The sequence below is a fragment of the Sitophilus oryzae genome, unplaced genomic scaffold, assembly GCF_002938485.1.
Source record: "Sitophilus oryzae breed Bouriz unplaced genomic scaffold, Soryzae_2.0 scaffold_1740_pilon_pilon, whole genome shotgun sequence".
Taxonomy (NCBI): Eukaryota; Metazoa; Arthropoda; class Insecta; order Coleoptera; family Curculionidae; genus Sitophilus; species Sitophilus oryzae.
Genome location: NW_022146436.1, coordinates 639,133 through 664,321, shown reverse-complemented (window position 1 = coordinate 664,321; position 25,189 = coordinate 639,133). Strand labels below are relative to the sequence as shown.

Below are 25,189 nucleotides of genomic sequence, written 5' to 3'. Positions count from 1 at the left end.
TCTATTTTTCCAAGGCTCCTTGATTAAAAATTAGTGTTTTTAACACAGCCATGGTACTCTAGATTGAAATTTAAAATACAATTTGTTTTTAAGCGAATATGTCAAAAGTTGATACGTCATTCTATTTAGAATGTCATTTTCTATCGAATAAAGTAAAAAAAATACCGAGGGTGCCAAGGGTTAAAAATCAAAAATTGTAGTCATTTCCGGTGAAACAGGAAGTGACAGAAAACAATTGAATACGTGAATCAATCCTAATTTATGTCATATACTAACATACCAAATCTCATTTTTTTTTATCTAAAAAAATAAAAAAGTAATAGGGGTGAGCCACTTTTGAGACGCACCACCGGGTGATTAATTGATTTATTTGGGGGTGGTCCGAATTGTATTCCGGAAACTTCGGTAGCATATTCTGCAGATAAAAATAGGTAAAAAGGTTCGTATAAATGTATGTCCTAAAATGCTTAATTTCGGAGATACAGGGTGTAGAAATTTCATTTTTATTTGGATTTTTTCCAAATAATTTCTGAAGTAACGTCAATATTTAGATGACAGTTGGTGTCTGGGAGTTTTTTGACATGAGAAATTTGATTTTGATGTCAATATGACTCCTACTGGTAGAGAGCGCCACCTACATGTGTTTCAACTGTTTTGAAGCGTAATAACTTTTTGTCCGTACCTGTATAAAACTACCGAGGGAAAAAATGTACATCTCTATGATTTTTTACGTAAAAAATATCTCTTTGTAAAAATCGCTACGAGCAACCGTTCTCAAGATATTTAGAATGAAAATAGTCAATACATGCCATTATTGACGAAAAATAAACACGTTGAGTAGATAGTTATTTCACTGAAATAAATAAATTTGGGAAATTTTTATTTTTTTTTAATTAATGATAAATTTTTCTGCAAAAAATGATGACAAAACAGTTTCTATTGAACTTTTGGCACAAAAACATTTCAAATTTATAATTTCAGTCTAATAACTATTTAGTCAACACTAATTTATGTCAGTGATGACAGGTATTGATAATTTCGATTCCAAATATCTCAAAAACCATTACTCATAGCGATTTTTACCAAGAGACCTTTTTTACGTAAAAAGCGTTGTAAATGTATATTTTTTTACTCAGTAGTTTTATACAGGTACGGTCAAAAAGTTATTACTCTTCAAACCAGTGAAAAAATATGTAGGTGGCGCCCTCTACTAGTACCTCTACTAGTAGGAGTCATATTGATATCAAAATCAAATTTCTCATGTCAAAAAACTTCCAGACACCAATTTTAATCCAAATATTGACGTTACTGCAGAAATTATTTGGAAAAAAATCGAAATAATAAAAAATCGGTAAAAAAACTTTTAAGTTAAACGGTTTTATCTTATGTGCACTGAAAACTAGAAAATAATAATAACAATTAGGTATTTTGAACTAGTTCAGAAATATTTTAGTACTAGGCAGAATAGCTTTTACGCATATTAGACTAAAATAAAAACGTGGGGCCCCTCTGAAATCCTACCTATGGCAAAGCATATCTTTATACTTTGGTAGATCATGAGCTCGGCGTTCGCTGGTGAAGCCGCCACGGCTGGTTATTGATTGTCAAAATCTCCAGTTACGATTATAGTAAGTCGATGCAATCCACACTTAGTATAGAAGAAAGTATTACAGCAATAGTTAATGGGCCCCACGTTTTTATTTTTAGTCTAATATGCCTAAAAGCTATTCTGCCTAGTACTAAAATATTTCTGAACTAGAAGTTCAAAATACCTAATTGTTATTATTTTCTAGTTTTCAGTGCACATAAGATAAAACCGTTTAACTTAAAAGTTTTTTTACCAATTTTTGTATTTTCTAGTTTTTAGTATTTAACGGAAATGCCTACCGAATATTCCTCATTCTATTTAATTCATTTAGTGCATCATTATTACATGGTTTTATACCTGATAATTTATTACAATCTGACGCTCAGGTGTTTCTGACGCTAACAACTCTCTCTGTCTCTCGCGTTCTGATGCTAGCCTAGACTCATGACGCTCAGGTGTTTCTGACGTCACACAATCTTGGACACGACTACTCATGCCCTCACCTAATACGCCATTTTGTAACGACGTCCATCTTGGATTTTAAATTTTGTCATAATCACAGTATTCTACTAGTGTAGCCCTTTCATTTGATACCCATATTGAAGGTTTGTAGAAAAATATGAAATCCGCCATTTTGTACCGGCGGCCATCTTAGATTTACAATCTTATTGATATTACTATATTGTATTGTCATCGGAACTAAAGGTGTGTACCAAATTTCAGATCAATCTGACAACAGGAAGGTACTTAAATTTCAATTTCTAATTTTGACCCAAATAAACAAACAAATAAATAAATACCGTACGGGTCGAGCTAAATAAAACCGTTTATAAATGAAACTTCTACACCCTGTATCTCCAAAACTAAGCATTTTAGGACATACATTTATACGAACTTTTTTACCTATTTTTATCTGCAGAATATGCTGTCGAAGTTTCCGGAATACAGTTCGGACCACCCTGTATACGGCGTCGTATAAATTTGCTATCTGCAATGTATGTAGAAAATTCGCTCGGCTTTTTATCGAGTAGGTCACATTAAAATCGGATTTCAATTTATTTCATTCTAGGATCGTTTGCGTTCGTCGCTTGGTACTCGTCACTTGCATCGCTCGTTCATAATCGTGCGATGTCGGTTCTTTCAATAATCGAGTACTCGAGCGAATTTTTGCTCGAGTGATCCCATCACTAATTATAAGCGTTATTATGGATGATTTATTTATTGATGTACATACAATGTACAATCTTACAACGCCATAAGTGTTAATAACAAGTAAGAGGGTGTTATTTATGCACAAACTAATAATCACAAAATTTAATAAAACCTATAACTTTGAAAGTGGTATAATGTGCTTATCAATCAAACTTACTTTTCTGACTGCAGTCAAGGATAATAAAGGACCTTTATTGTCACGTTCTCCTTCAAAATAGTTAAAAAAAAACAGGGAATAAGCTACAAGCTCTTTGCTTCGACTGTTTAAATGCTTCGGCATATTTTCAACATACAATTTCAAGAAATGCAATACAAAAACTCGAAAATTTAGTTCTTAAAAGAACTGTTTGTACTTAAAAGTGCAATTTAAAAAAAAAGACTATGAGAGTAGAAAAAAAAACAAAATTACTCACAAAGATTCAACAAAAACACGATATTATACAAAATAATGACTGACATTAGGATAATTGTCAAATAATAAAGGATAATAAAGGACAACATTTATTATAAAAATTAATTATCATAAATTTAATTAAGGTGCTGTACAATAACAACACAGCTCATGTTAAGAGCGGTAACAAACTGTCTGAGGTAATTTTTACAACTAAAGGCCTTCGACAGGGATGTCCTCTGTCGCCTCTTTTATTTAATCTGTATTTGGAAGTGGTTCTTAGGGACTGGAAGAAGAGGTGTGGGGGAATGGGCGTCCCTGTAGGAGATGACTGTTTGGTTACATTGAATTTTGCCGATGGTCAAGTGGTCATAGCTCAAGATTCTTACAACCTTGAATTCATGATGAGCAGGTTAAATTCGGCATACAGGGAATGGGGCCTTACTTTGAATATTATTGATAAAACGGAATACCTAGTGACCAATTCAGAAGATAAATTTGACATTTTTATTACTGACAATGCAAAGCTCAGACAGGTTGAATCGTTTAAATATTTGGGGGCACGTATAACCAGAAAGGGACTGGACAAAACAGTATCGGAATTTTTGATTATCGTTTATTCCAGATGAGTTATCGTAAAAATTCCAAATACCTCTCGAGATATTAGTCTTAGCTATACCCAGAACTTATAATTCTAGTTAATTTTTTTTTGCAAAATGGCAGCAATACAAAAATTACATTCCCTTTTTTCACAGCCTGTATATCATAGAAAACTAAATCTCATACAAAATTTAGAAAAATCAGGTCAATCTACGAAAAACCCATCTTTAATATGCTAAAAAAATCAACAATATCGGTCCATTTTTTTCAAAGTTACAACTCGCTGAAAATGAGTAAAAAAATAGCTGTGGTATTTAATTTGACGGGCAGTTTAGTAGAAATATTGACTAATATTGAAATATCCAGTGGCGGTGTTATTATATTGTATTTTATACCTTTAACTTGATTTGTGCAATTATAATTATGCTTTCTAACAAATATTTTACAGTATGTCTCCGGATTGTCTTTACAAGAAGAAAAACTTTTTTTACACGAATGAATATGTATGTTTCTGGGTAATAATCTATAGAAAGCATCAGGTTAATACGGTTCGAAAGAAATAATAACTCACTCAATGAATGAGAAGTACATATACAGTATGTCCTCGGATTGTCTTTACAAGAGGATTTTTTTATTATTATCATTTTGAGAAAAATACATTCTTCAAAAAATTTGCTTGTTCTAAAATAGTTAATCCCGTTTATACTTTTCCAAATTTCCAAACCGTTTTAGAGAAAATTATATTATGAATAATGCAAAAACAAATATTAGGTGTGCTGATGAACTGCTTTTATGCCGAGGCGCTCCAGGGCATATTGAAAAAAATATAATATTCTAATTTATATACAGGGTGTAAAAATTCGAGGTACGAGCATTGGTAACTCGGTAACCGTAATAGATACGAACATGGTTAAGTTGGGACAAAGTTGCGCTTTGAGATGTTCACCAAGATGCCAACAAAAAAGTTTTAAAAATTTCAAGGATTGCTGAGTTTTTTGGAAAAAGCGGATATTTTTGAAAATCAATTTTATTTTTCCTGTCAATACGTTTTAGAAAATCAAAAAACTAATTGCACATTCTCATAGCCACTTTATTAGGACTATATGATTTATATATTATATGAGTATTTTTAGATTTTCAAATCAGCTGATAATTTGTGAGATACGGAGGCCAACTTAATTTTTTTTAAATACGGACCTGCATTTTTTATTTCACTTTTTGAAAGAACTCGGTCTCGGTCTCCTAAGTATAATGATATGCCATACTTTTTTTTGTTTCGGACATTTGAAAACAATTTATTTAAACTAATTTTGAAAGAACTTGCTCTCCTGAGTACAATGATATGCCACACTTAATATTTTTTTTTTGTTTTGGAAATTTGGACACAATTTATTTAAACCCATTTCAAGTCCGGCTCTGTTTTTTTTAATATTTAATATATTCATCGTTACAATATTGATACGCTTACAAACTGAACAGTGACGTGGGTTGAATACGGAAAATCAAACGCAATAAAATAATAAAAAGTAATATAAATAAAATGTAATATAAACAATCAAATCATTTCCCCGGAAAATGGATTGGAAATGGTAGAGCAGTATAATGACCAGCGAGATACCTGGACCGTCTGATGACGTCAAGTAATTCGACAGGTCCAAATTTTATAAGAAAGTGAAATCAACATATCTCGGTAGTTACAATAAAGAGTACAAAATGCATTCGAAAGTATAAGAAGATCTATTCAAAAGCTATAAATAAAATTGAACGAAAAATAAATTTGTGCAATAGGGAGGGTGGTAACCTTTTCGAACATGTAGACTATGTAAAGCATTAGAAACTAGTTTGTAGAAGTTAATTTATTCTATTAACTACGATTAATATTATGCAAATTATTAGATCGTACACTGAGAATTTCAAATTCACAATAAGAAAAGTTAAAAATAATATCTTTAAATTGGTGATCTGGATATTATTTATTTGAATCTTTCAATTGGCTCTGATCAATATTGTTGCGATGAATATAAACAGATTAAATAATTTAAAAAAACAGAGTCGGACTTGATTTTTTTAAATAATAATTAAATAGTTTTGTTGCTGTTAAAGGTACCCCAAACAAAAAAAGTATAAAGTGTGGCATATCATTGTACTCAGGAGACTGAGTTCTTTCAAAATTTGAAATAAAAATGCAGGTCCTTATTTAAAAAAAAAAATTGGTTTGGTTTGGTTGGTTGGTATCTCACAAATTATAAGCTAATTTGAAAATCTAAAAATACTATCAGATAACCCTGATAAAGTGGCTATGAGAATGTGCAGTTAGTTTTTTGATTTTTTAAAAAGTAACGACAGGAAAAAATTAAATTACTTTTCAAAAAACTCCGTCTTTTCCAAAAAACTCAGCAATCCTTGAAATTTTTAAAACTTTTGATGGCATCTTGGTGAACAGCCCAAGGTGCAACTTTGCCCCAATTTAACTATCTTCGTATCTATTACGGTTTCCGAGATACCAATGCTCGTACCTCGAATTTGTAGCACCCTGTATAGAAATTTGGTTTAGATTTTATTCTATTTATTTTAATTTTTATGACTTCTATTTATTGTGGTTTTATTATTTTGTTTTCATAGATTTGAAACAACAACTAGAAATTCAAAGAAAAGAATTAGGAGATGAACTTAATCAGAAAGTCGATACATTTAAGATGTACAATGAAAAAATAGCTAAGCTTAAGGAGGAGTTTCAAATAAGCATAGAGAAAGACATGTAAGTAATTGTAATTATTAAAGTCTTATACATGGCATGTGAAAAATCTCAATTATTTATGTGCTTTTTTGGTGATGCATAGTCTTAAATAAGTGCAAATATTTTTAGAGGTAGTATATTTGAACCCCAGAAACACGATTATGAGGTATTTTTCGCGAAGAATTTTTTTGGAAAATTTTGAATTTTTTGAAAAAAAATTTTGGAATTTTTTTTTGTTGATAATATGACAACATAGGTAGTAAATTTAATTTACAAGAAAGAAAATCCACAAAAGATCCAGTGGTTCTTAAAATTTTAGCAAAAAATATTTTTTTTGAAAATTTTCACTTATAATATCACAAGAGCTTAAATTATTTTCTGAAATTTTTTTGAGGGCACGAATATTTTGAAAATTATCCCGAGTCGAAGACGAGGGATAATTTTCCTAAAATATTCGTGCCCGAAAGAAAATTTCCAGGAATAATTTAAGCTTGCGTGGTATTCGGTAAGAAAATTTCACACCTAAATTTGAAAAAAAAATATTAATCCAACATGACATTTTAAAATAATTTCAATTTGTAAGTTGGCCAAGGTATTGATGTTTCTTTTGACATATTATGTGTTTTGTCATTTTTGTTTGCGATTCTGTCATTAAGCTATTACTAGTTTTAAAAACGTCTGTACGTAGTTAAGTTGGCCAAGGTATTGATGTTTTTGACATATTATGTGTTTTGTCATTTTTGTTTGCGATTCTGTCATTAAGCTATTACTAGTTTTAAAACGTCTGTACGTAGAGTAAGAAGTGTATAGCGAAATGTCGCGATTTGGAAAAGTAAACCAACAAGTCATTAAAGAAGAAATTGAAAATATAAAACCAGATAACACCCGAAAATCAAAATCAAGTGTATGGAAACAGTTTGTTGAATTTTGTGATGAAAAGTCGTATAATATTCATGAGTGTATGAGTGTAGTACAGCTGGCTACTATACTGGAGGACTACGCATTTAATATGAAAAAGAAAAATTTTGAAGATTATAAGGAAAGTGTGGTCAAAGTGATGTGGAACTCTACTGCTAAGCAGTTGCAAGAAATTTATTACGAAAAATATAAAATAAAATTTAATCCGTTTTCTGATGTGGAATTTGTGACCGCCAGAGCTGCACGCGATGCTAAGCGCAAAATACTACAGAGAGATTCAGCAAAAAGAAAAGTGAGTGCTTCAGCCTTAACCAGTGACGAATACAAAAAAATTATTGAAATGTGGGATGAAAATACTCCAGATGGGTTGCAGCGTAAATTTTTTCACATAGTTTCACATGAGCTGGCATGGAGAGGAGGGGAAGGACATTCTGCTTGTATCCAATACTTCAAAGAAGAAACTGATAATTTCGGAAACCCAAAAGGTCGGATAGAATATAATCCAATTTTCTCTAAAACCACACAAGGTGGTTCTAAAAAACTGTCGGATAGTAAATGGTTGATTAGAAATTTCGAAAATCCACAAATGTGTCCGGTTCGCTTGTTTAGAAAGTTGATGGAAAAAAGGGGAAATCTTATTCAAACCGACAGACTATTCTTAACACCAAACCCATACTGGAATCAACCCAATTCGAAAGGATGGTACAAGAATAGCCCAGTTGGTAAGAACATTGTATCTTCATGGTTTAAATCAGCAGCTTCAGATATAGGAATTGACACTAAAAAAGTTAAAATAACCAATCATTCTGCAAGAGCAACAGCTGTTTCGAATTTGGCCAAGAAAGGAGTTGGTGAACAACAGCTCATTAAAATTACTGGACATAGTAATAGTCAGTCGATCAAACCTTACTTACAGTTGGACGCTGAACATCATCAACAGATGATTGAATCCATGAGGAGCATTTCATCAAGTACTAGCCAGTTCAATCATGATCAGAGCACAATGCAAAATAAAACAGAAAATACCCAGATTCAAACCACCAATTCAAGCCAGCCTACAAACATTTACAATAATTGTGTTTTTAATATTAATAAAACCTATAATTACTAAATGTGTTTCGTTATTATTTTGCTATATTAGTCGATATCATTAAAGATTTGGCATTGAAGATAATTCAACATGAAATAAATTCTAAAAAAATCATATAGATATATCCATCATATTTCGTTAAATAGAAAAATACCAGCTTTAGTTAAATAAAGGCGGCAGAACTATATTTTTTAGAACATGGCAATTTCGAAGAAATTCATATGTAGGTATATCTAACATATTTCCTTAAATAAAAAATATTACCAACCTTAGTTAATGGGTAATATTTCAATATATAGACATTGTAGTTCATTCACATTATGATTGTAGATCTTATGTTTACCTTTTCAACTGTCAAAAAATTTCCACTAAAGTTTCGTGGCGCCTCGAAAAAATTTCCGGAAATTTTTTCAGTTGCCATGGTAACTAGTCAACATTAAAGCATGTTATTGGTTGAAAAGTAGAGGTGTGAAATTTTCAATGTAAAATTACTCGGTTATTTTAGATTTATTTGAAAAACGATAAAGATAAAATATGTTTCTTTTCTCGAGATCTACCAGCACTGAAATTATTTGCACTTATAGAAACAGATACGTCTACAGGGTGTCCCATTTTAGTTGAAATCATACGGTATCTCCGTTATTCGTGAAGATAGAAGGGTGCGGTTTGCGCAAACCGAAAATTTTGCAATTTGGGACCGCCCCCGTATCTCCGTTATTATGGATGATATCGAAAAGGTGAAAACTGATTCTTGTAGAACTTTTTACGTAGAATACAGAGGCGTAGTCTGTTTTTCTACGAAAAAAATATTTTTGAAAATATGAACAAAAGTTATGTTTTTTCAAATGGAATATCCTGTATATTTATAAATCATATGATCCGCTTTGATATAAGCTTCTCAAATATATATATATATCACTCTATATTTATTTTCACTATTTACTGCAATATTTAAAATATATCATTTTCTTATTAGTAGGCCGTGATAAATAATAAAATCAAAATGGTATTTACTAAAATAGACATGCACACATTAAAATTTTATATAAATTTCTAAATATATTTTTCTCTTTTTTATAACGGAATTTATTATACTGGGATGGGTTTGCAAATATCTAAAAGCTTGTATTATTAAAGCATTTTTCAGGTGTTCAACATCGTATTAGTTGCCACGATATATTTCATATTTCAAAAATCCCCAAAATCAGAAATCGAGAACAGACAAATCCGGGAATCAGGGAGGCCATCATATGGGTACATTGGTTCCAATTCATTGATTTGAGAAATAATAATTTAACAAAATTCTAATATTTTCGTTGTAAGTTAAGTTGTGAGGGGGAGCCCCATCTTGCTGCAAGTATATTTTACGTAAATTAGCTAAAGGAATATTTAAAAGTTCCGATACGATAGCTTCCAAGATTTACAAATAGCGATAGAGATTTAAGTTTCCCTAATATACAAAGAATTAATTGGTGGCTCTCAAAATAAAACAAGAGACAGATAGCAGTATTACTCTTAATAATTCTTTAGTTTCTTTTATTATCAATCATGGCCTACTAAAAAAATGATCTTTTAATATGTTTTTTTTTTAAATATTGCCTTAAATAATAAAAACAAATATAAAGTGTTATATATTTTTGAGAAGCTTATAACAAGCCAGATCATATAATTTATAAAAATACAGGGTGTTCCATTTAATAAAACATAACTTTAGTTCATATCTTTAAAAATATTATTTTCGTAGAATAACACACTACATCACTGTATTCTACGTAAAAAGTTCTACAATAAACAGTTTTCACCGTCTCAATACCTTTAACAATAACAGAGATACGGGGGTGTCCCAAATTGCAAAATTTTCAAAAAGACCCTGTAGCTCAGAAACAAAGAGAGCAATGAAAATTTTGTTTACGGCATCTTCCTTTTGACAAAAAAGTGGCACAGGAATGTGCAAACCGCACCCTTCTATCTTCACGAATAACGGAGATACCGTATGATTTCAACTAAAATGGGACACCCTGTACAAAAAACTTTGACATTCTGTAAAAATTACATTTTCATCAAGTTAAACTTCAAAATTAACAATTACTTAATAAGGTAAACCAAAAAGCTTCAAACTTTCTGTATGATTATTTTTAATTTGTTTTTAATTTTTACGTATGTTATGTTCTTTCTTAATCATATTTTAGACACGAATCTGAGAAAAGAATGATGCATCAATGCCTGGAGAGTGAAGAGAGACAAGTTGTGCTTGCCGAAGAAGCTCAAAACATAGCCAAGGAATACGACACGCTATTGGAGAGTCACTTAGAGGCTGAGAAAATTTTAAGAGCTAAGCGTCTAAAAACGGAAACTCAACTTCAAACCTGGCTTACAAAGTACGATCAGGACATAGGGGATAAAAATTCGGAATATGAAGGCCTCAAAAAAGAGTAATTATATTTTAGTTGTTATTAGTAGTGATAGGAAAAACCGATTAATTTCAATAATCGAGTACTCGAGTTTCAAGCGATTGCAATAACCGAGTGTTCGCTCGAGCGAAATATCACTCGTATTTAAAAATACGGTTTTTCACCCGTCGCTTGTTGTAAGTACTCGTTAACGCCAAGCAGTAAGTTGCGTGCGCAGTGATGAATGGCTTGTAGCAAGCGGCGAGCGATTCGCTTGATCGCTTGATTTAGGATTTAGTTTATTTCAAAGCATTGTCGATGTAGGTCGTAAAATGTTTGGTTTGTTGGGTTGTCCCTCAGATACGCAAAGGATAAATATAGATACGGCGTCGTATAAATTTGCTACCTGCAATGTATGTAGAAAATTCGGCTTTTTATTTCATTCTAGGATCGCTTGCGTTCGTCGCTTGGTACTCGTCATTTGCATTGCTCGTTCATAATCGAGCGATGTCGGTTATTTCAATAATCGAGTACTCGAGCGAATTTTTGGTCGAGTTATCCCATCACTAGTTATTAGACATCGGATTGTGTGGAAAGGTCTTGATGGAACGTCGGTAAATACTTCGTTATCTGATTATAAGAGATCCTTTGTTTACGTACGCTCTCAAACCTTTCTTCTTTGTCTCTTTTAAGTTCTCATTCAATACTTTATTCACCACTCTCTCATTTTTGGAAAGATCGTGGTTTATACAAATCTCCTTACCTCTCAATTTATAAGCGTTGAATTAAAGCTTCTTTTAGGTATGTATTTAGCTCTAAATGCGAAGGTTTGTCAGAGGCGTCTCTTAGATAATATATCTGGGGGCACGGCAGTGTACCCGCCAAGTCGAGCACAGCCGTGCCATCCTTTTCCCGAAGGTATTAGCGGCACTTTTGACCACCCTGTAACTTCGTTGTGGATAAAGCAAGAATATTAATTTTCACTACACATGAAAACATACTATTAGTGATGGGATCACTCCAGCGAAATTTCGCTCGAGTAAGTACTCGATTATTGAAATAACCGACATCGCTCGATTATGAACGAGCGATGCAAGTGACGAATACCTAGCGACGAAAGCAAGCGATCCTAGAATGAAATAAATTGAAATCCGATTTTAATGTGACATATATTCGATAAAAAGCCGAGCCAATTTTCTACATACATTGCAGGTAGCAAATTTATATGACGCCGTATATATATTTATCCGTTGCGTATCTGAGAGACAAAATTTTACGACCTACATCGACAATGCTTTGAAATAAACTAAATCAAGCGATCAAGCTCGCCGCTTACTACTTGCCATTCATCACCGAAAGAATATGTGCCCTGCGCACGCAACTTACTGCTTGGCGCTTGGCCTTAACGAGTTCTTACAACAAGCGACGGGTGGAAAACCGTATTTTTAAATAATACGAGTGATATATCGCTCGAGCGATCACTCGGTTATTGCAATCGCTTGAAACTCGAGTACTCGATTATTGAAATTAATCGGTTTTTCCCATCACTACATACTATAGCTGGCTAGGTTACCAAAATATCTACTTATTATACCTCATTGTTTATGAATTATCGCTTGTCAAATTTCTTTAATTTCGACATTGACTCACTGACAGATCATCAACATTCTAAGCTACTTCTAGGCGTGTCACAAACTTCAAATATCGAATTTTAGGGAGTTTTAAGCTTATAACCAAAGGAAAAAATGAAAAATCTCAAAATATCTCTACGGATTAAAAGTTAGCTGTCTAGCCACTACCGATAACCGACTTTCCGGCGATGGTAATAGGAGGACCGGTGATAGGATTGTTTTGAAAATTTGGATTTTGGATTTTTATATAAAAGCACCTGCTCAATCTATCTAAAACATTATCAGCGTTACAGTGTTGCCGGATCATTTGAAAAGTGGTAGCATAATTGTTATTTTAAATGGAACACCCAATATATTTTACACCCATAATTTTTCTACTATACTAACCTATACCTATGTCTTATAGCTTTCGAGATAAAAGTAAAATAGGTGCAATATTGCCAAAAACATGATTTTGAATAAGGTAAAATCATGAATTGAAAATTTTTAAAGTTGAAATTTTGGTTAAAACGAAGTTGGAAACACAAGTCCTTAGAAAACTAGAATTAATCAATTTGATATTATCTGACTTTATACGATAATTCAGAGTTTATGAATTATTGCTAGTCATACTACTTTATTATTAATTTGAATGACATATTACCCGAGAAAAAATAGGGGGATAACCTACAAAAAGAAATGAGATCCCATCAAAAACATAGAATGTAAAAAAATACCAAGTCTCGTAACACAATTCTTCCACTATAAAAAGTTGTGAGGTTTCATGTAAAACCAAGTCAGTTGATTTTATTTAGTCTCTCTTTAAGCACCTATTCAACAATTTTGTTATAAATTGTTAGTATCAATATTAGTCATCTTTATTTCTGTAATAGTTATAATGACTTGGCAATTGGACAGCACCATAATTATAAAAGAATAATCTACCATTTCGATTACTAAGTATTTTAAAGACTCTATACCGCATGATTGACGTATTCAATTGTTTTTGGTCACTTCCTGTTTTACCGGAAATAACTACAACTTTTGATTTTTAAATGGCACCCTCGGTATTTTTTTACTTTATTCGACAGAAAATGACACTCTGAATAGAATGGCATGTCATATGTCAACTTTTGTCAATCTAGAGTACCATGGCTCTGTGAAAAATACTAATTTTTAATCAAGGCGCCTTGGAAAAATAGATTTGATCGTCTAATGTTTTCGTGTCTTGTCCTGGCCGGTTAAAACATGCCCAAATCGTAATTTTTAATCATATCTCAATTTTTTCAGAAATAATTTTTTATTTTCGAAATATGCTAAAAAATTTTTTTAGCATATTATGCTTTTTCCAAATATGCTAAAACAATTTTTAGCATATTTTTTTGGAAAAAGCATTTTTTTACTAATAATTTAGTACCACACACTTTGTATTTCGAGTGAAATTGTCGTTATGAACCGCATGTTACAATTTCAAATAAACCATATGCGAGAACGTCAAAAGTTGACATATGATATGTCATTCTATGCAGAGTGTCATTTTCTATCGAATTAAGTAGAAATATACTGAGGGTGCCATTTAAAAATCAAAAGTTGTAATCGTTTCCGGTGAAACAGGAAGTGACGAAAAACAATTGAATACGTCAGTCAATCCTAATTTATGTGATATACGAATAAACAAAATCTCGTTTTTTTAATCTGAACAAATAAAAAAGTTATAGGGGTGAGCCACTTTTGAGACGCACCCCACTTTGAATACTCGTATTACAACGCTTGGCTCAAGTCAATTTCCGCCTTAATATTCCGATGAGCAATCAGACCAAGCTACCGAAGCGATCAGACCACGTGGTAGAATAAGTCTGATAAAAGATGACAACTCTGGAGGATCAACTTGGAGGGCCACCCTATTTAGCGCAGATGGGATATTGTAAAAATAAAACAAATACTTACATCTTATTAAATATAATAATTATTATGATTTATTAGCATAATTGGAAAAAGTATTTTTTTACTAATAATTTGGTTAAAATTAAAAAACACATACTTGGTATCTCAAGTCAAATTGTCGTTATGAACCGCATGTTACAGTTTCAAATAAACCATATGAAAATGTTAAATGTTAACATATGTCATATGTCATTCTATTCAGATTCAATCAAATTCATGTCATATACTAACATCCAAATCTCGTTTTTTTTTAACTGACAAAATAAAAAAGTTATAGGGGTGAGTCACTTTTGAGACGCACCCGGTATATAATTTTAAAAATTCTAAACAGCGCATTTAAAAATAAAGTTTTTTAATTAGAATAGAATATCCATAATATTGTGCAATTCCCAAGTCATTATAATTATTACAGAAATAAAGATGACTAATATTGATACTAACAATTTAAAACTTTGTTTTTGAATAAGTGCTTAAAGAGAGACTAAATAAAATAAACTGACTTTTGGTTTTACATAAGATCTCACAACTTTTTATGGTGGAAGAACTGTGTTGCGAGGCATTTTTATAAGCTTTTATTTAACTTGCTTTGTATGTAACTATGTAACTATCTATAGTATGTATGTATGTTTGTTTGGGGCAAATCTTGTAAGCTAAATTAGAACCACTTCCTTTTATTGTAGGAAATTGAAATTTGGCATGTAGGTTCAGTCCCGATGACAATACATTTTTTTGTAAGGCATGACACGAATTTTTGACAGCTTTCAAAATGGCGGCGTTTTGAGGTTTTTGATTTTTTAAAATTCTATTTATGAATGGATCGGGCTGAAATTGTATATATAGGTATATTGTGGGTATATACATATGAAAAAAAAATATATGGGCGCCCATCTTGAAAAAATGACAGTTTAATGACATGTCAAAATTTCAAAGTCAACCGATTTTGATAAAAATCGATATATAGGATGGCCATGGGCTAAAATGAAAGAAAAAAAATTGAGCTGTCAAATTTGACACCTGTCAAAAATATTTCAAAGTTGTCCGATTTTGATAAAAATCGATATGTAGGATAGCCCATGGGCTAAAATGAAAGAAAAAAAAATTTGAACTGTCAAATTTGACAGCTGTCAAAAAAATTTCCAAGTTGTCCGATTTTGATAAAAATCGATATATTGGATGCCCCCTACCCCATACTCGGTTTTCATTTTATTTGTCTCACATTTGAACTGTCAAATTTGACAGCTTTGGTTTTTTTTTAAGTTTTCCTTTTTTAATGAAAATCGATACTATACATATTATTAGGATGCCCGTAGGAAGTTATTTAAGAAAAAAAAGTCGGTTTTCATTTTATTTGTCTCACATTTGAACTGTCAAATTTGACAGCTGTCGTTTTTTTAAGTTCTCCTTTTTTAATGAAAATCGATATACATATTATTAGGATGCCCGTAGGAAGTTATTTAAGAAAAAAAATTGAGTTTAAGCGTGTGGCACTGAGAAACTAGCCTAACTAAAAAGTAGAAAATAAATTTTAGAAAAAAAACTTTTTTAAAAACAAGCTTTTATTTAAATACACTAAAAAGAAAAAAAATTGTTTAAAACTTTTATTATGAACTTATAACATTAGGTATTACACAATTTTAAAAATCTATACTGATATATAAAATCCTTAAGTGACATACTGATTAATCACGATCCTGCTCAAACCACTCAACGTAAGAAGCTCAATTTTGGCATACAGGTTGATTCTAGGGTGTAGAGGTTCGATAAGAAGGGATTTTTCGAAATTCCAGTTCCAAGAGGGTGAAACCACCCCTCAAACATTACAATATTTTTTATTTAAAAAACGATCAAGTTTCCGAAAAAACGCTTAAACACGTATATTTTATTTTGTTTTTTTACATATTATAAGATTTTTTAAAAATGTATACAGGGTATTTCGAAAAATCTGGTCATTGATTAATCACGATCCTGTTTAAAGCGCTTGACGTAAAAAGCTGATTTTTGGAAAACAGATTGACTTTAGGGTGTAGAGGTCGGATAAGAAGGGATTTTTTGAAACTCGAATTCTAAGGGGGTGAAACTATCCCTCAAATATTTAAATATTTTTTATTTAAAAACCGGTGAGTTTTTCGGAAAAACTCTTATACAACACCAGATATTTTATTTTGTTGTTTTACATATTTTAAGATTTTTTATAAATTTATACAGGGTGTTTCATAAAATATGACCATTGAGTAATCACGATTCTGCTTAAACCGCTTGACGTTTAAAGCTGATTTTTGGCAAACCGATTGATTGTGGGTTGTAGATAAGGAGGGGTTTCTCTAATCTCAAATTCCAAGAGGGTGAAAACGCTCCTCAAATATTACAATATTTGTTATTTATAAAACGCTTAGTCTTTCGGGAAAACGCTTGGACAAGCATAATTTATTTGTTTTTTTTACATATTTTGAATTTTTTTAAAATATCATACAGGGTGTTCCAAAAAGTTGGGTAATTTCTTAACCACGATTCTGCTTAAACTGCTTGACGTAAAAAGCTTATTTTTGGCAAACGGATTTTTTGAAAGTCAAATTCCAACGAGATGAAACTATCCCTCAAATATTACCAGGTTATATAATAATATCGCCATATTGTTTTTTCTCATGCTGACATAAATGTGAGAAAATTTTATCCAGTTTTTATGTTAATGGCAATTCTTGCTTTGCTTTATCATCACCATTACAAATGATCAATTGTCGCGAGATTTCTCTACATCGATAAACAAGTAAATTAACTAAACCTGTGTCTACCCTGTCTCATTTTCAAAGTTTGTGTTATGATAGACCACTAGACCAGGAATTACAAGATGAAGTTGTCGTACCAGATTTTTATGAGTGCCGAGTGCAACTGTACACTCAAATCTCGCGACAAGCTTTTATACCGTATGATCGAGAAAAAACGGCATCAGCGATGGCTATGGAATGAAGATCGCTGTCATTCTATATGTAAATTTATATGGGAAATGTCATTGATGTTCATTTTCCAGCGAACTGGACGCCGTTTTTTTTCGATCATACGGTATAATATTTTTAAAATTGTGTAATAACGTTATAAGTTCATAATAAAAGTTTTAAAGAATTTTTTTTTCTTTTTAGTCTATTTAAATAAACGCTTGTTTTTAAAAAAGTTTTTTTTCTAAAATTTATTTTACAAGTTTATCTATATTTTTGATGGGATATTATTTATGTCGCTTAAATATACAGGGTGGTCCGAGGGATATTATTTATGTCGCTTAAATATACAGGGTGGTCTGAACTGTATTCCGGAAACTTCAGCAGCATATTCTGCAAATAAAAATAAGTAAAAAAGTTTGTATCTTTGGTATAGATGTATGTCCTAAAATGCTTAGTTTCGGAGATACGGGGTGTAGAATTTTCATTTTTATTTCTATTTTTTTGAATAATTTCTGAAGTAATATCAATATTAGGATGAAAATTGGTGTGTAGGAGTTTTTGACATGAGAAATTTGATTTTGATGTCAATATGACTCGTTGCGACGTTTTTTACGTAAAAAAGGTATCTTGGTAAAAATCGCTACTAGTAATGGTTCTCGAGATATTTGGAATAAAAATTATCAATACCTGTCAACATTGACATAAATTAAACAGGTTAACTAAATAGTTATTAGACTGAAATCATAAATTTAAAATGGTTTTATGCTAAAAGTTCAACAGAAACTGTTTTATCATCATTTTTTCGAAGAAATATTTTTGATTAATTTGAATAAATAAAAATTTCCCAAATTTATTATTTCAGTCAAATAACTATATATCCAACGTGTTAATTTTTTGTCAATAATGACATGTATTGCTTATTTCCATTCTAAATATGTTGAGAACGGTCTTGTGCGATTTTTACCAAGAGATTTTTACGTAAAAAGTCACGGAAATGTATATTTTTTCACTCAGTAGTTTTATACAGGTACGGACAAAAAGTTTTTACTCTTCAAAACAGTTAGAACACATGTAGGTGGCGCCCCCTACAAATAGGAGTCGTATATGACATCGAAATCAAATTTCTTATGTTTAAAAACTCCCAGACACCAATTTTTATCCAAATATTGACGTTACTTCCGAAATTATTTGAAAAAAAAACGAAACAAAAATGAACCTTCTACACCCTGTGTAGTAAAGCATTTTAGGACATACATTTATACGAACTTTTTTACTTATTTTTACCTGCAGAATATGCTGGTATATCTATTCCTAACAGTTTTTTTAATTAAGTTACTTGCTTAACATTAATCGTTAATTAATTGTCATTAAGAAACGAACAAACAATAAATACCAAATACAAACAACCAAAAATAAGCCAAATAGGACAAATGCCGCGATGCAGCTGATCATCATTTATTTTCGTTTAAGTTGGTCATTATGTATGCAACAGAAATATTCCAATAAATATTGCTGGCTGTAAAGCGAACTGCAACTTAAATACGCAAGTAAAATTGCTGTAACTTCTCTTTCATGCAAGTAAAAAGAGGAACTGTAAAGCGGCCTTTGGTCTTTTTATTCAAAGTGCCGGAATCTTTGCAGATTCCCTCGTAATATTAAAAATACCAGCAAGGTCATAGTAGATATCAATAGAGCTCAAAATAGTTTATCAATTATTATTTTTTATTTCTAATTATTTCTTATCAGTTTATCGAAATCTAATAAATTAGATAAATATAGCATTCCAAAGTTTTATATATTATGTTCTTGAAATACTTACTTTGTATATTTTTTTTGTTTATTCAATATTTTATTTTTATTATTTTTGAATAGCAAGGGGAAAATAAACCACTTGAAATATTAAAGGATTTCTGATTTCTGTCAGACCAATTTTTATTGAAAAAAATATTAAATATATGTTTTTTGACACTTCTTCTTCATACAAAATTTCTTTAACATTTTATAGTTAGTTATAGTCGAGGTTATAGTGCTTCTATGATAAAACTCATAATATCACATTATACAGGCGATTATAAGAATTATAATTATTATAATACCGTATAATAAAAAATCGGCGTCCAATTGGCTTGGAAATTACGCGATCGATGACATCCCCCATATAATTCGCCAAATAAAATGACAGTGAGCCTCATTTCATTGCCAACAAGCATAATTGGAGAAATCTATTTAAACCCCATTCGCACATTTTAAAAAGTTCAAAGAATATGTAGCTGGTGTATAATTCTTCCATAAAATTTCATAATTATATAGTTTATCGTATTTCATTTTTAATATAAAAATTATATTTTTTAACAGTATTTGTTCGCCATCTTTGTATTGCAATACCTCCCTCATGGTTGACTTTTGACTAAACGTTTAAGCTTCATTTAGAACTTCGCAATCAGTGGAATAAATTAGTGGTTTCAATTACACTTTATATTTTTGAGTTTACGATCAGGGACGGGCGCGTTCAGGGACGGTCAGCGGCTGAGTGGCTGAGTAAGCGGTTTCCCTAAACGGTCACTTTTTACACGCAAAAACAGTCAGCCGCTGAGCAAAATACTCAGCGATCGGTCAGCCGCTGTGTTCCCTGAACGCGCACAATGTTTAAAAAACACAATTAAAATTAACATAATATCCTAGAAAGAGCTTGCGTTAGTTAGTTGTATCCATAGAGACAGCCTAATATTTAGCTAATAAAACTATCAACTTGTGATTTCTAAACACAATTTCTCTTGACGGAAGATAATCAAAGGCCAAAATGACATTTCTCGCAAATTTTGAAGTATAATTAGTGGAAAAATTTAAAGGTTTGTTCTCACAGCGTGTTCCCAACATGTTTGCGACTTCTTCCAAACCGGTGTTAATGCGCAGGTCTCAAATAATGCAGTTTCTTATCGATTTCAAACTGTCTGTGCGAACAGCGAATCCCCTACTCTTCTTTTTTGATCTAATAATACCACTAATTTTAACTCCTACGTAATACCGAATAAAGAAGAAAACGAACAGGGAATTAACCAAAGACATCTTTTAATGTTTTTGGTTTTGTTCTTTTTACTGTTTTAATGTTTTGTAATTTTGATTCTTGGGTCTGATCCGTTCCTCCATCAGCTCTTCTAGGTCTGTGTCTGTATCCGAAAATTCGGACGCCTCAGATTCTTCGGAAGATTCAAAATCGCTCATTTCTTTTCTTTATATTTTGAAGAAAAAAAAACACTAAACAAAAACAACACACGTTTTGTATGCCAAGTTTACCAATATTAATGACGTCCGGTCGCAATACGCATGCGCCGGACACTTTACTTGCAAAAGATTCGCGAACAGGTCTGACTGTCAGCTAACAATCAGAATTTTCTGTGCGAACAGCGTACTGTTGGTTGGTTGGAAACCGATCAAAAATTTCTGTGCGAACGCGTTTTACCCTATTGCGCATGATTATCTGTTGGAAATATGTTTCTTACAGCTGTGAGAACAAACCTTAAGGCTTCATTCAGAACCTCGCAATTAGTGGAATAAATTAGTGGTTTCAATTAGCCTAGAAGTTTGTTCCTTTAATTTCAATGTAAGCATCAAAATTAATAGTAGACATTTTCAATTAGTAGAAAAAGTTATCAAACTTTTAACTTTTCCACTAATTATACTTCAAAATTTGCGAGAAGTGTAATTTTGGTCCTGGATTATCTTCCGTCAAGAGAAATTGTGGTTCGAAATCAAAAGTTGATTGTTTTATAAGTTAAATATTAGTCCAAAAAAATCCTCTGTGGGTATTTCGCCACTGCAAGAAAATCTAAAAAAATAAAATAGATATTTTTTTGTATAAGTAAACTATTTCTTCTGTACCAGATATGACGAAGAAAAGGAAGCTATGGATGATTTGGAGGATAAATTAGAGGATCAAGAAATATTATATAATAGGCTTATGAGAGAAAAGGGTGAAGAAGAGCAAAGAATATATTTGGAGATAGCGTTTAAGATATTGATGAATCGTTCAGCTAGAATCATCCAAAGGGCTTGGAGAGCATACAGGGCAAGGAAATTAGCGAAGAGGAAAGGAAAGAAGGGCATGTATCAAAAAATTTTGTATATCGTCAGTGAAACGCTCGGCAAAACGTGATAACCTGCTAACTCCATTTTTTACGTTAATAAGTTTTTTTTATACCATTAGAAAGAGAAAAAAAAATCTAAAAGTATGGAAAGCAAATATTTTTTTTACAATTAAAGAAAATTTGCTATTTTAACTCAATAATATCTGCTAACTCCCAGTGATCTGAAATAGCCACCGAAATGCTGCTATCTCCGTAATTTCCGTTACGATCACGCTAAAGCAAACACACGGATTCTTACTCGTATATTTCTTTAGTACAGTACGTCGATCCAGGGTCGCACTAGGCCAAAGGGGTCCGGGTGGAAATGTAAGGAAGGGCCCGTGTAGAATTTTTTGCGTATTTTTTCGCCTTACGTTTTGGTCAATTTTCCCTATTCTATACAGGGTGAGTCTTAAATAAGTACAAATATTTTTAGGGGTATTATATTTCGATCCACGAAACACGATTTGAGTGAGGTTTTTTTGCGCGAAATTTTCTTTTTGAAAATTTGAATTTTTTTAAAAAAAAAATTTGGAATTTCTTTTAATTTTTAGTTTAAAAACATACTTTGTTGGTAATATGGCGACATAGGTAGTAGATTAAATTTACAAGAAAGAAAATCCAGTGATTCTCAAAATTTTAACAAAAAGTTGGAAATTGTAAAAGTGAAATAACTCGGTTGGTTTTGGATTTATTTGAAAAAACGGTAAAGAGATAATATATTATGTTTCTTTTATCGAGATTTACCAGCCCTAAAAATATTTGCACTTATTTAAGACTCACCCTGTATCGAAATCAGGGAACTACCCTAATGCAAGGTAAACCAATGCAATGCAAATGCAAATATTGTTAAGAATAAATAATGAACTATAAAGATAGTTATATATATATATATAGATATATATATATATATATATATATATATATATATATATATATATATATATATATATATATATATATATATATAGAATATGGCCAGTCCCAGTGGCGTATATATAGGGGGCCATGGGGCCTGGGCCCCCCCTATGATCTAGAAATTCGTTTAAATATTAGACTTTTGGGTTAAAAATGGCGCCCTAAAAAGCACATTCTACATTACTTTTTATTTGGGTCCCCCCTAAAATAAATTTCTATATCCGCCCCTGGCCAGTCCGACCCTGCGTCCATTAGTTCTGTAAATACGGTAAAGGGTAAGGGGAAAAACGAAATTCTCTATATACGAGCAATTCATCGGCGTGCTATAAATATTTTAAATAACATTACTTACTTGTTCAAGAATTTCAAATATAATGACCCCACTGTTTTCCAAGCTAGGTCTACTACCGTTGTAAACAGTGGCGTAACTATCGATGTGCCGTGTGTGCGAAGCACACGGGCCCGGGCCCTCGGGGAAAGCCCCTTCTGAAGAATCAAGAAGTTTTTACGACTTGATTCAAAGTGTATATGTATTTTTTGGGCATAGTATAAAACGATTGGGCGTAGTATAAAACTCCTACTCGTTGGTCATCAAGGCATGATGCGCTAGAAGCTCTTCGTTTTAAGTATGTAGATGTTTTAAAAGCTCTTTCAAAAATCATTTTAATTTCTACTAATAAACCTGAAGCTAATGAGGCAACAGCATTAAAAAATCAGTAAGACAAATTTAAAACCGTATTTTTAATTATTTTTCAAACAAAAATTTAAAAAAATATTGACGTTGTTTCTAAGCTATTGCAAAACAGCAAAATATTGAGGCGGTGTTATATGAAAACATAAAAAAAATGCATGATGATTTTAATTTCGTTATGGCAGAAGCTATTGATCTAGCGAAGCAATGGGGTACAACAACTCAATTTGTAATGAAAAGGATGTCTCACCCAAAAATATTCTTTGACGAAATTAATAACCATAATCAAATTCAAACAAGCGAAGATTGGTTTAAAATAAACTTATTTTTTAAAAGCTTGGAGCTGAAATAAAATCTCGAAGTACCGGACTCAATGAAGTTTATTTGAATTTTCGCGCAATTTCGCCTGTTTCTGATGAGAATATATATGAAATGGGTCAGGTTCTATACCTTAAATAGCCCGATGATATTGCCGATACGATTTCTTCTCAATTACTCTCCTTCAGGCAATGTTTCCGAAATAATTTATATGAAATCAATTGCATTTTTGAACTCACTGAATTTATTTTAATTAAAAACCTTTCATCGTCTTCTAGTTTCAGCGAGATTTTAACAGCGTGTCATATTTTTCTCACCATACCTGTTTCTGTGGCCTCGGCTGAAAGATCTTTTTCCAAATTAAAGCTTGTCAAAAATTATTTAAGAAATACTATTTTCAGCTTTGGCAATTATTTCAATAGAAAATGAAGTTGCTCGTACAATAAATATTGGTAATATTGTGTTAACTTTCGCCAATGCTAAAGCAAGGAAATGTTCATGTTCTTATTTACATTGTTTATTTTAATTTAGTTAGTTTTGTTTAGGTGTTCTTTTTTGTTTTGTTTGTATTATTTTTTTATTTATTTGATATTTTATGTTTTGGGTTACATATTCTGTGGTGCAATAATAAATAATATTATATAAAAATTAATTTGATAATGTTATTTCTAACCTAAAATATGAGTGCATATTATTCAGATTAGTATATATATATAAGTATTGAAATATGTAGGTGTAATAGGGGGCCCGGTAAAATTTTTGCACACAGGCCCGTGAGTCTGTTGTTACGCCACTGGTTGTAAAAAAAATAGGATAAGCATCCCGTCAATAAAAATTCTACAAATTTGAAAGTGGCCAATGCAATATCATTTAACTAGATTTCTTTCAGAATATACAGCTGTATATTCTGGAAGGATTCTACCATAACTTCCAAGAAATATAAGTTTAATTTTTAAATTATTTTCATATTCATTAAGTCCAAAATGGTGCTACTTTATTTCTTTAAAAATGCATTAAAAATTTATTAGTTTCTAGACCGACGATATTATAAATATATGGTTATGAATATCATATTTTTTAAATTTAATTGATTATTTGTAAATATGTTTGGGTAATATTCAATTCCATTTGAAAATTTCAAACAATGAAGGTTGCTATCTCCAGATATATATTTATATTTCTTATTTCTGGAAGACGAATATCTGCTATCTCCCTATTTTGTCTGAAAAAAATAAAGCCAACACGAAATATGGAGTTTTATTGTTCCCTAACAAATAATATTTTGATCTCTTTATCATATTAACGCATGAATATCCTTTCTACATGTGTACATATTTTTTGTACCGTTTTTTTGCTCACCTGTAAAATTAGGAATAATGGAGTTAGCAGTTTATCACATTTCACCGACGATATATCTTTCCTAAAACTTACAATTTTTTTGTTACTGATGTTCTGATGTTACTAATACAGGGTGTCCCAAGCTAAGCGTGCAATAGAAGTTTCTAGAGAACTACAATATCTAGAGCGGACATTTTTTGCACATCAGTGTTTCGCAGCGAGATCTATAGATTAAAAATATTTTGAATATGGCAACACTTCTGTAAATACCGGAAGTAGACAGCAACTTTCTTATTTTATATGGATACCCTCATTTTTTATTACATACTCCAATTTTGATATTAAACACTCTATATCTAACATTAACCGTTTTTGAGAAACAAAGTA

General features: G+C 31.4%; 1 protein-coding gene across 1 annotated transcript in view; it reads left to right on the top strand.

The window, feature by feature from the left end:
• Positions 1-25,189, top strand: part of LOC115881800 (dynein regulatory complex protein 10-like) — a 58,351-nt gene that overhangs the window by 29,338 nt on the left and 3,824 nt on the right. The window contains exons 4-6 of the mRNA XM_030899466.1: positions 6,414-6,549; positions 10,726-10,968; positions 21,296-21,513. Of these exons, the coding sequence (XP_030755326.1) occupies positions 6,414-6,549; positions 10,726-10,968; positions 21,296-21,513 (597 nt within the window). The remainder of the gene's footprint in view (positions 1-6,413; positions 6,550-10,725; positions 10,969-21,295; positions 21,514-25,189) is intronic.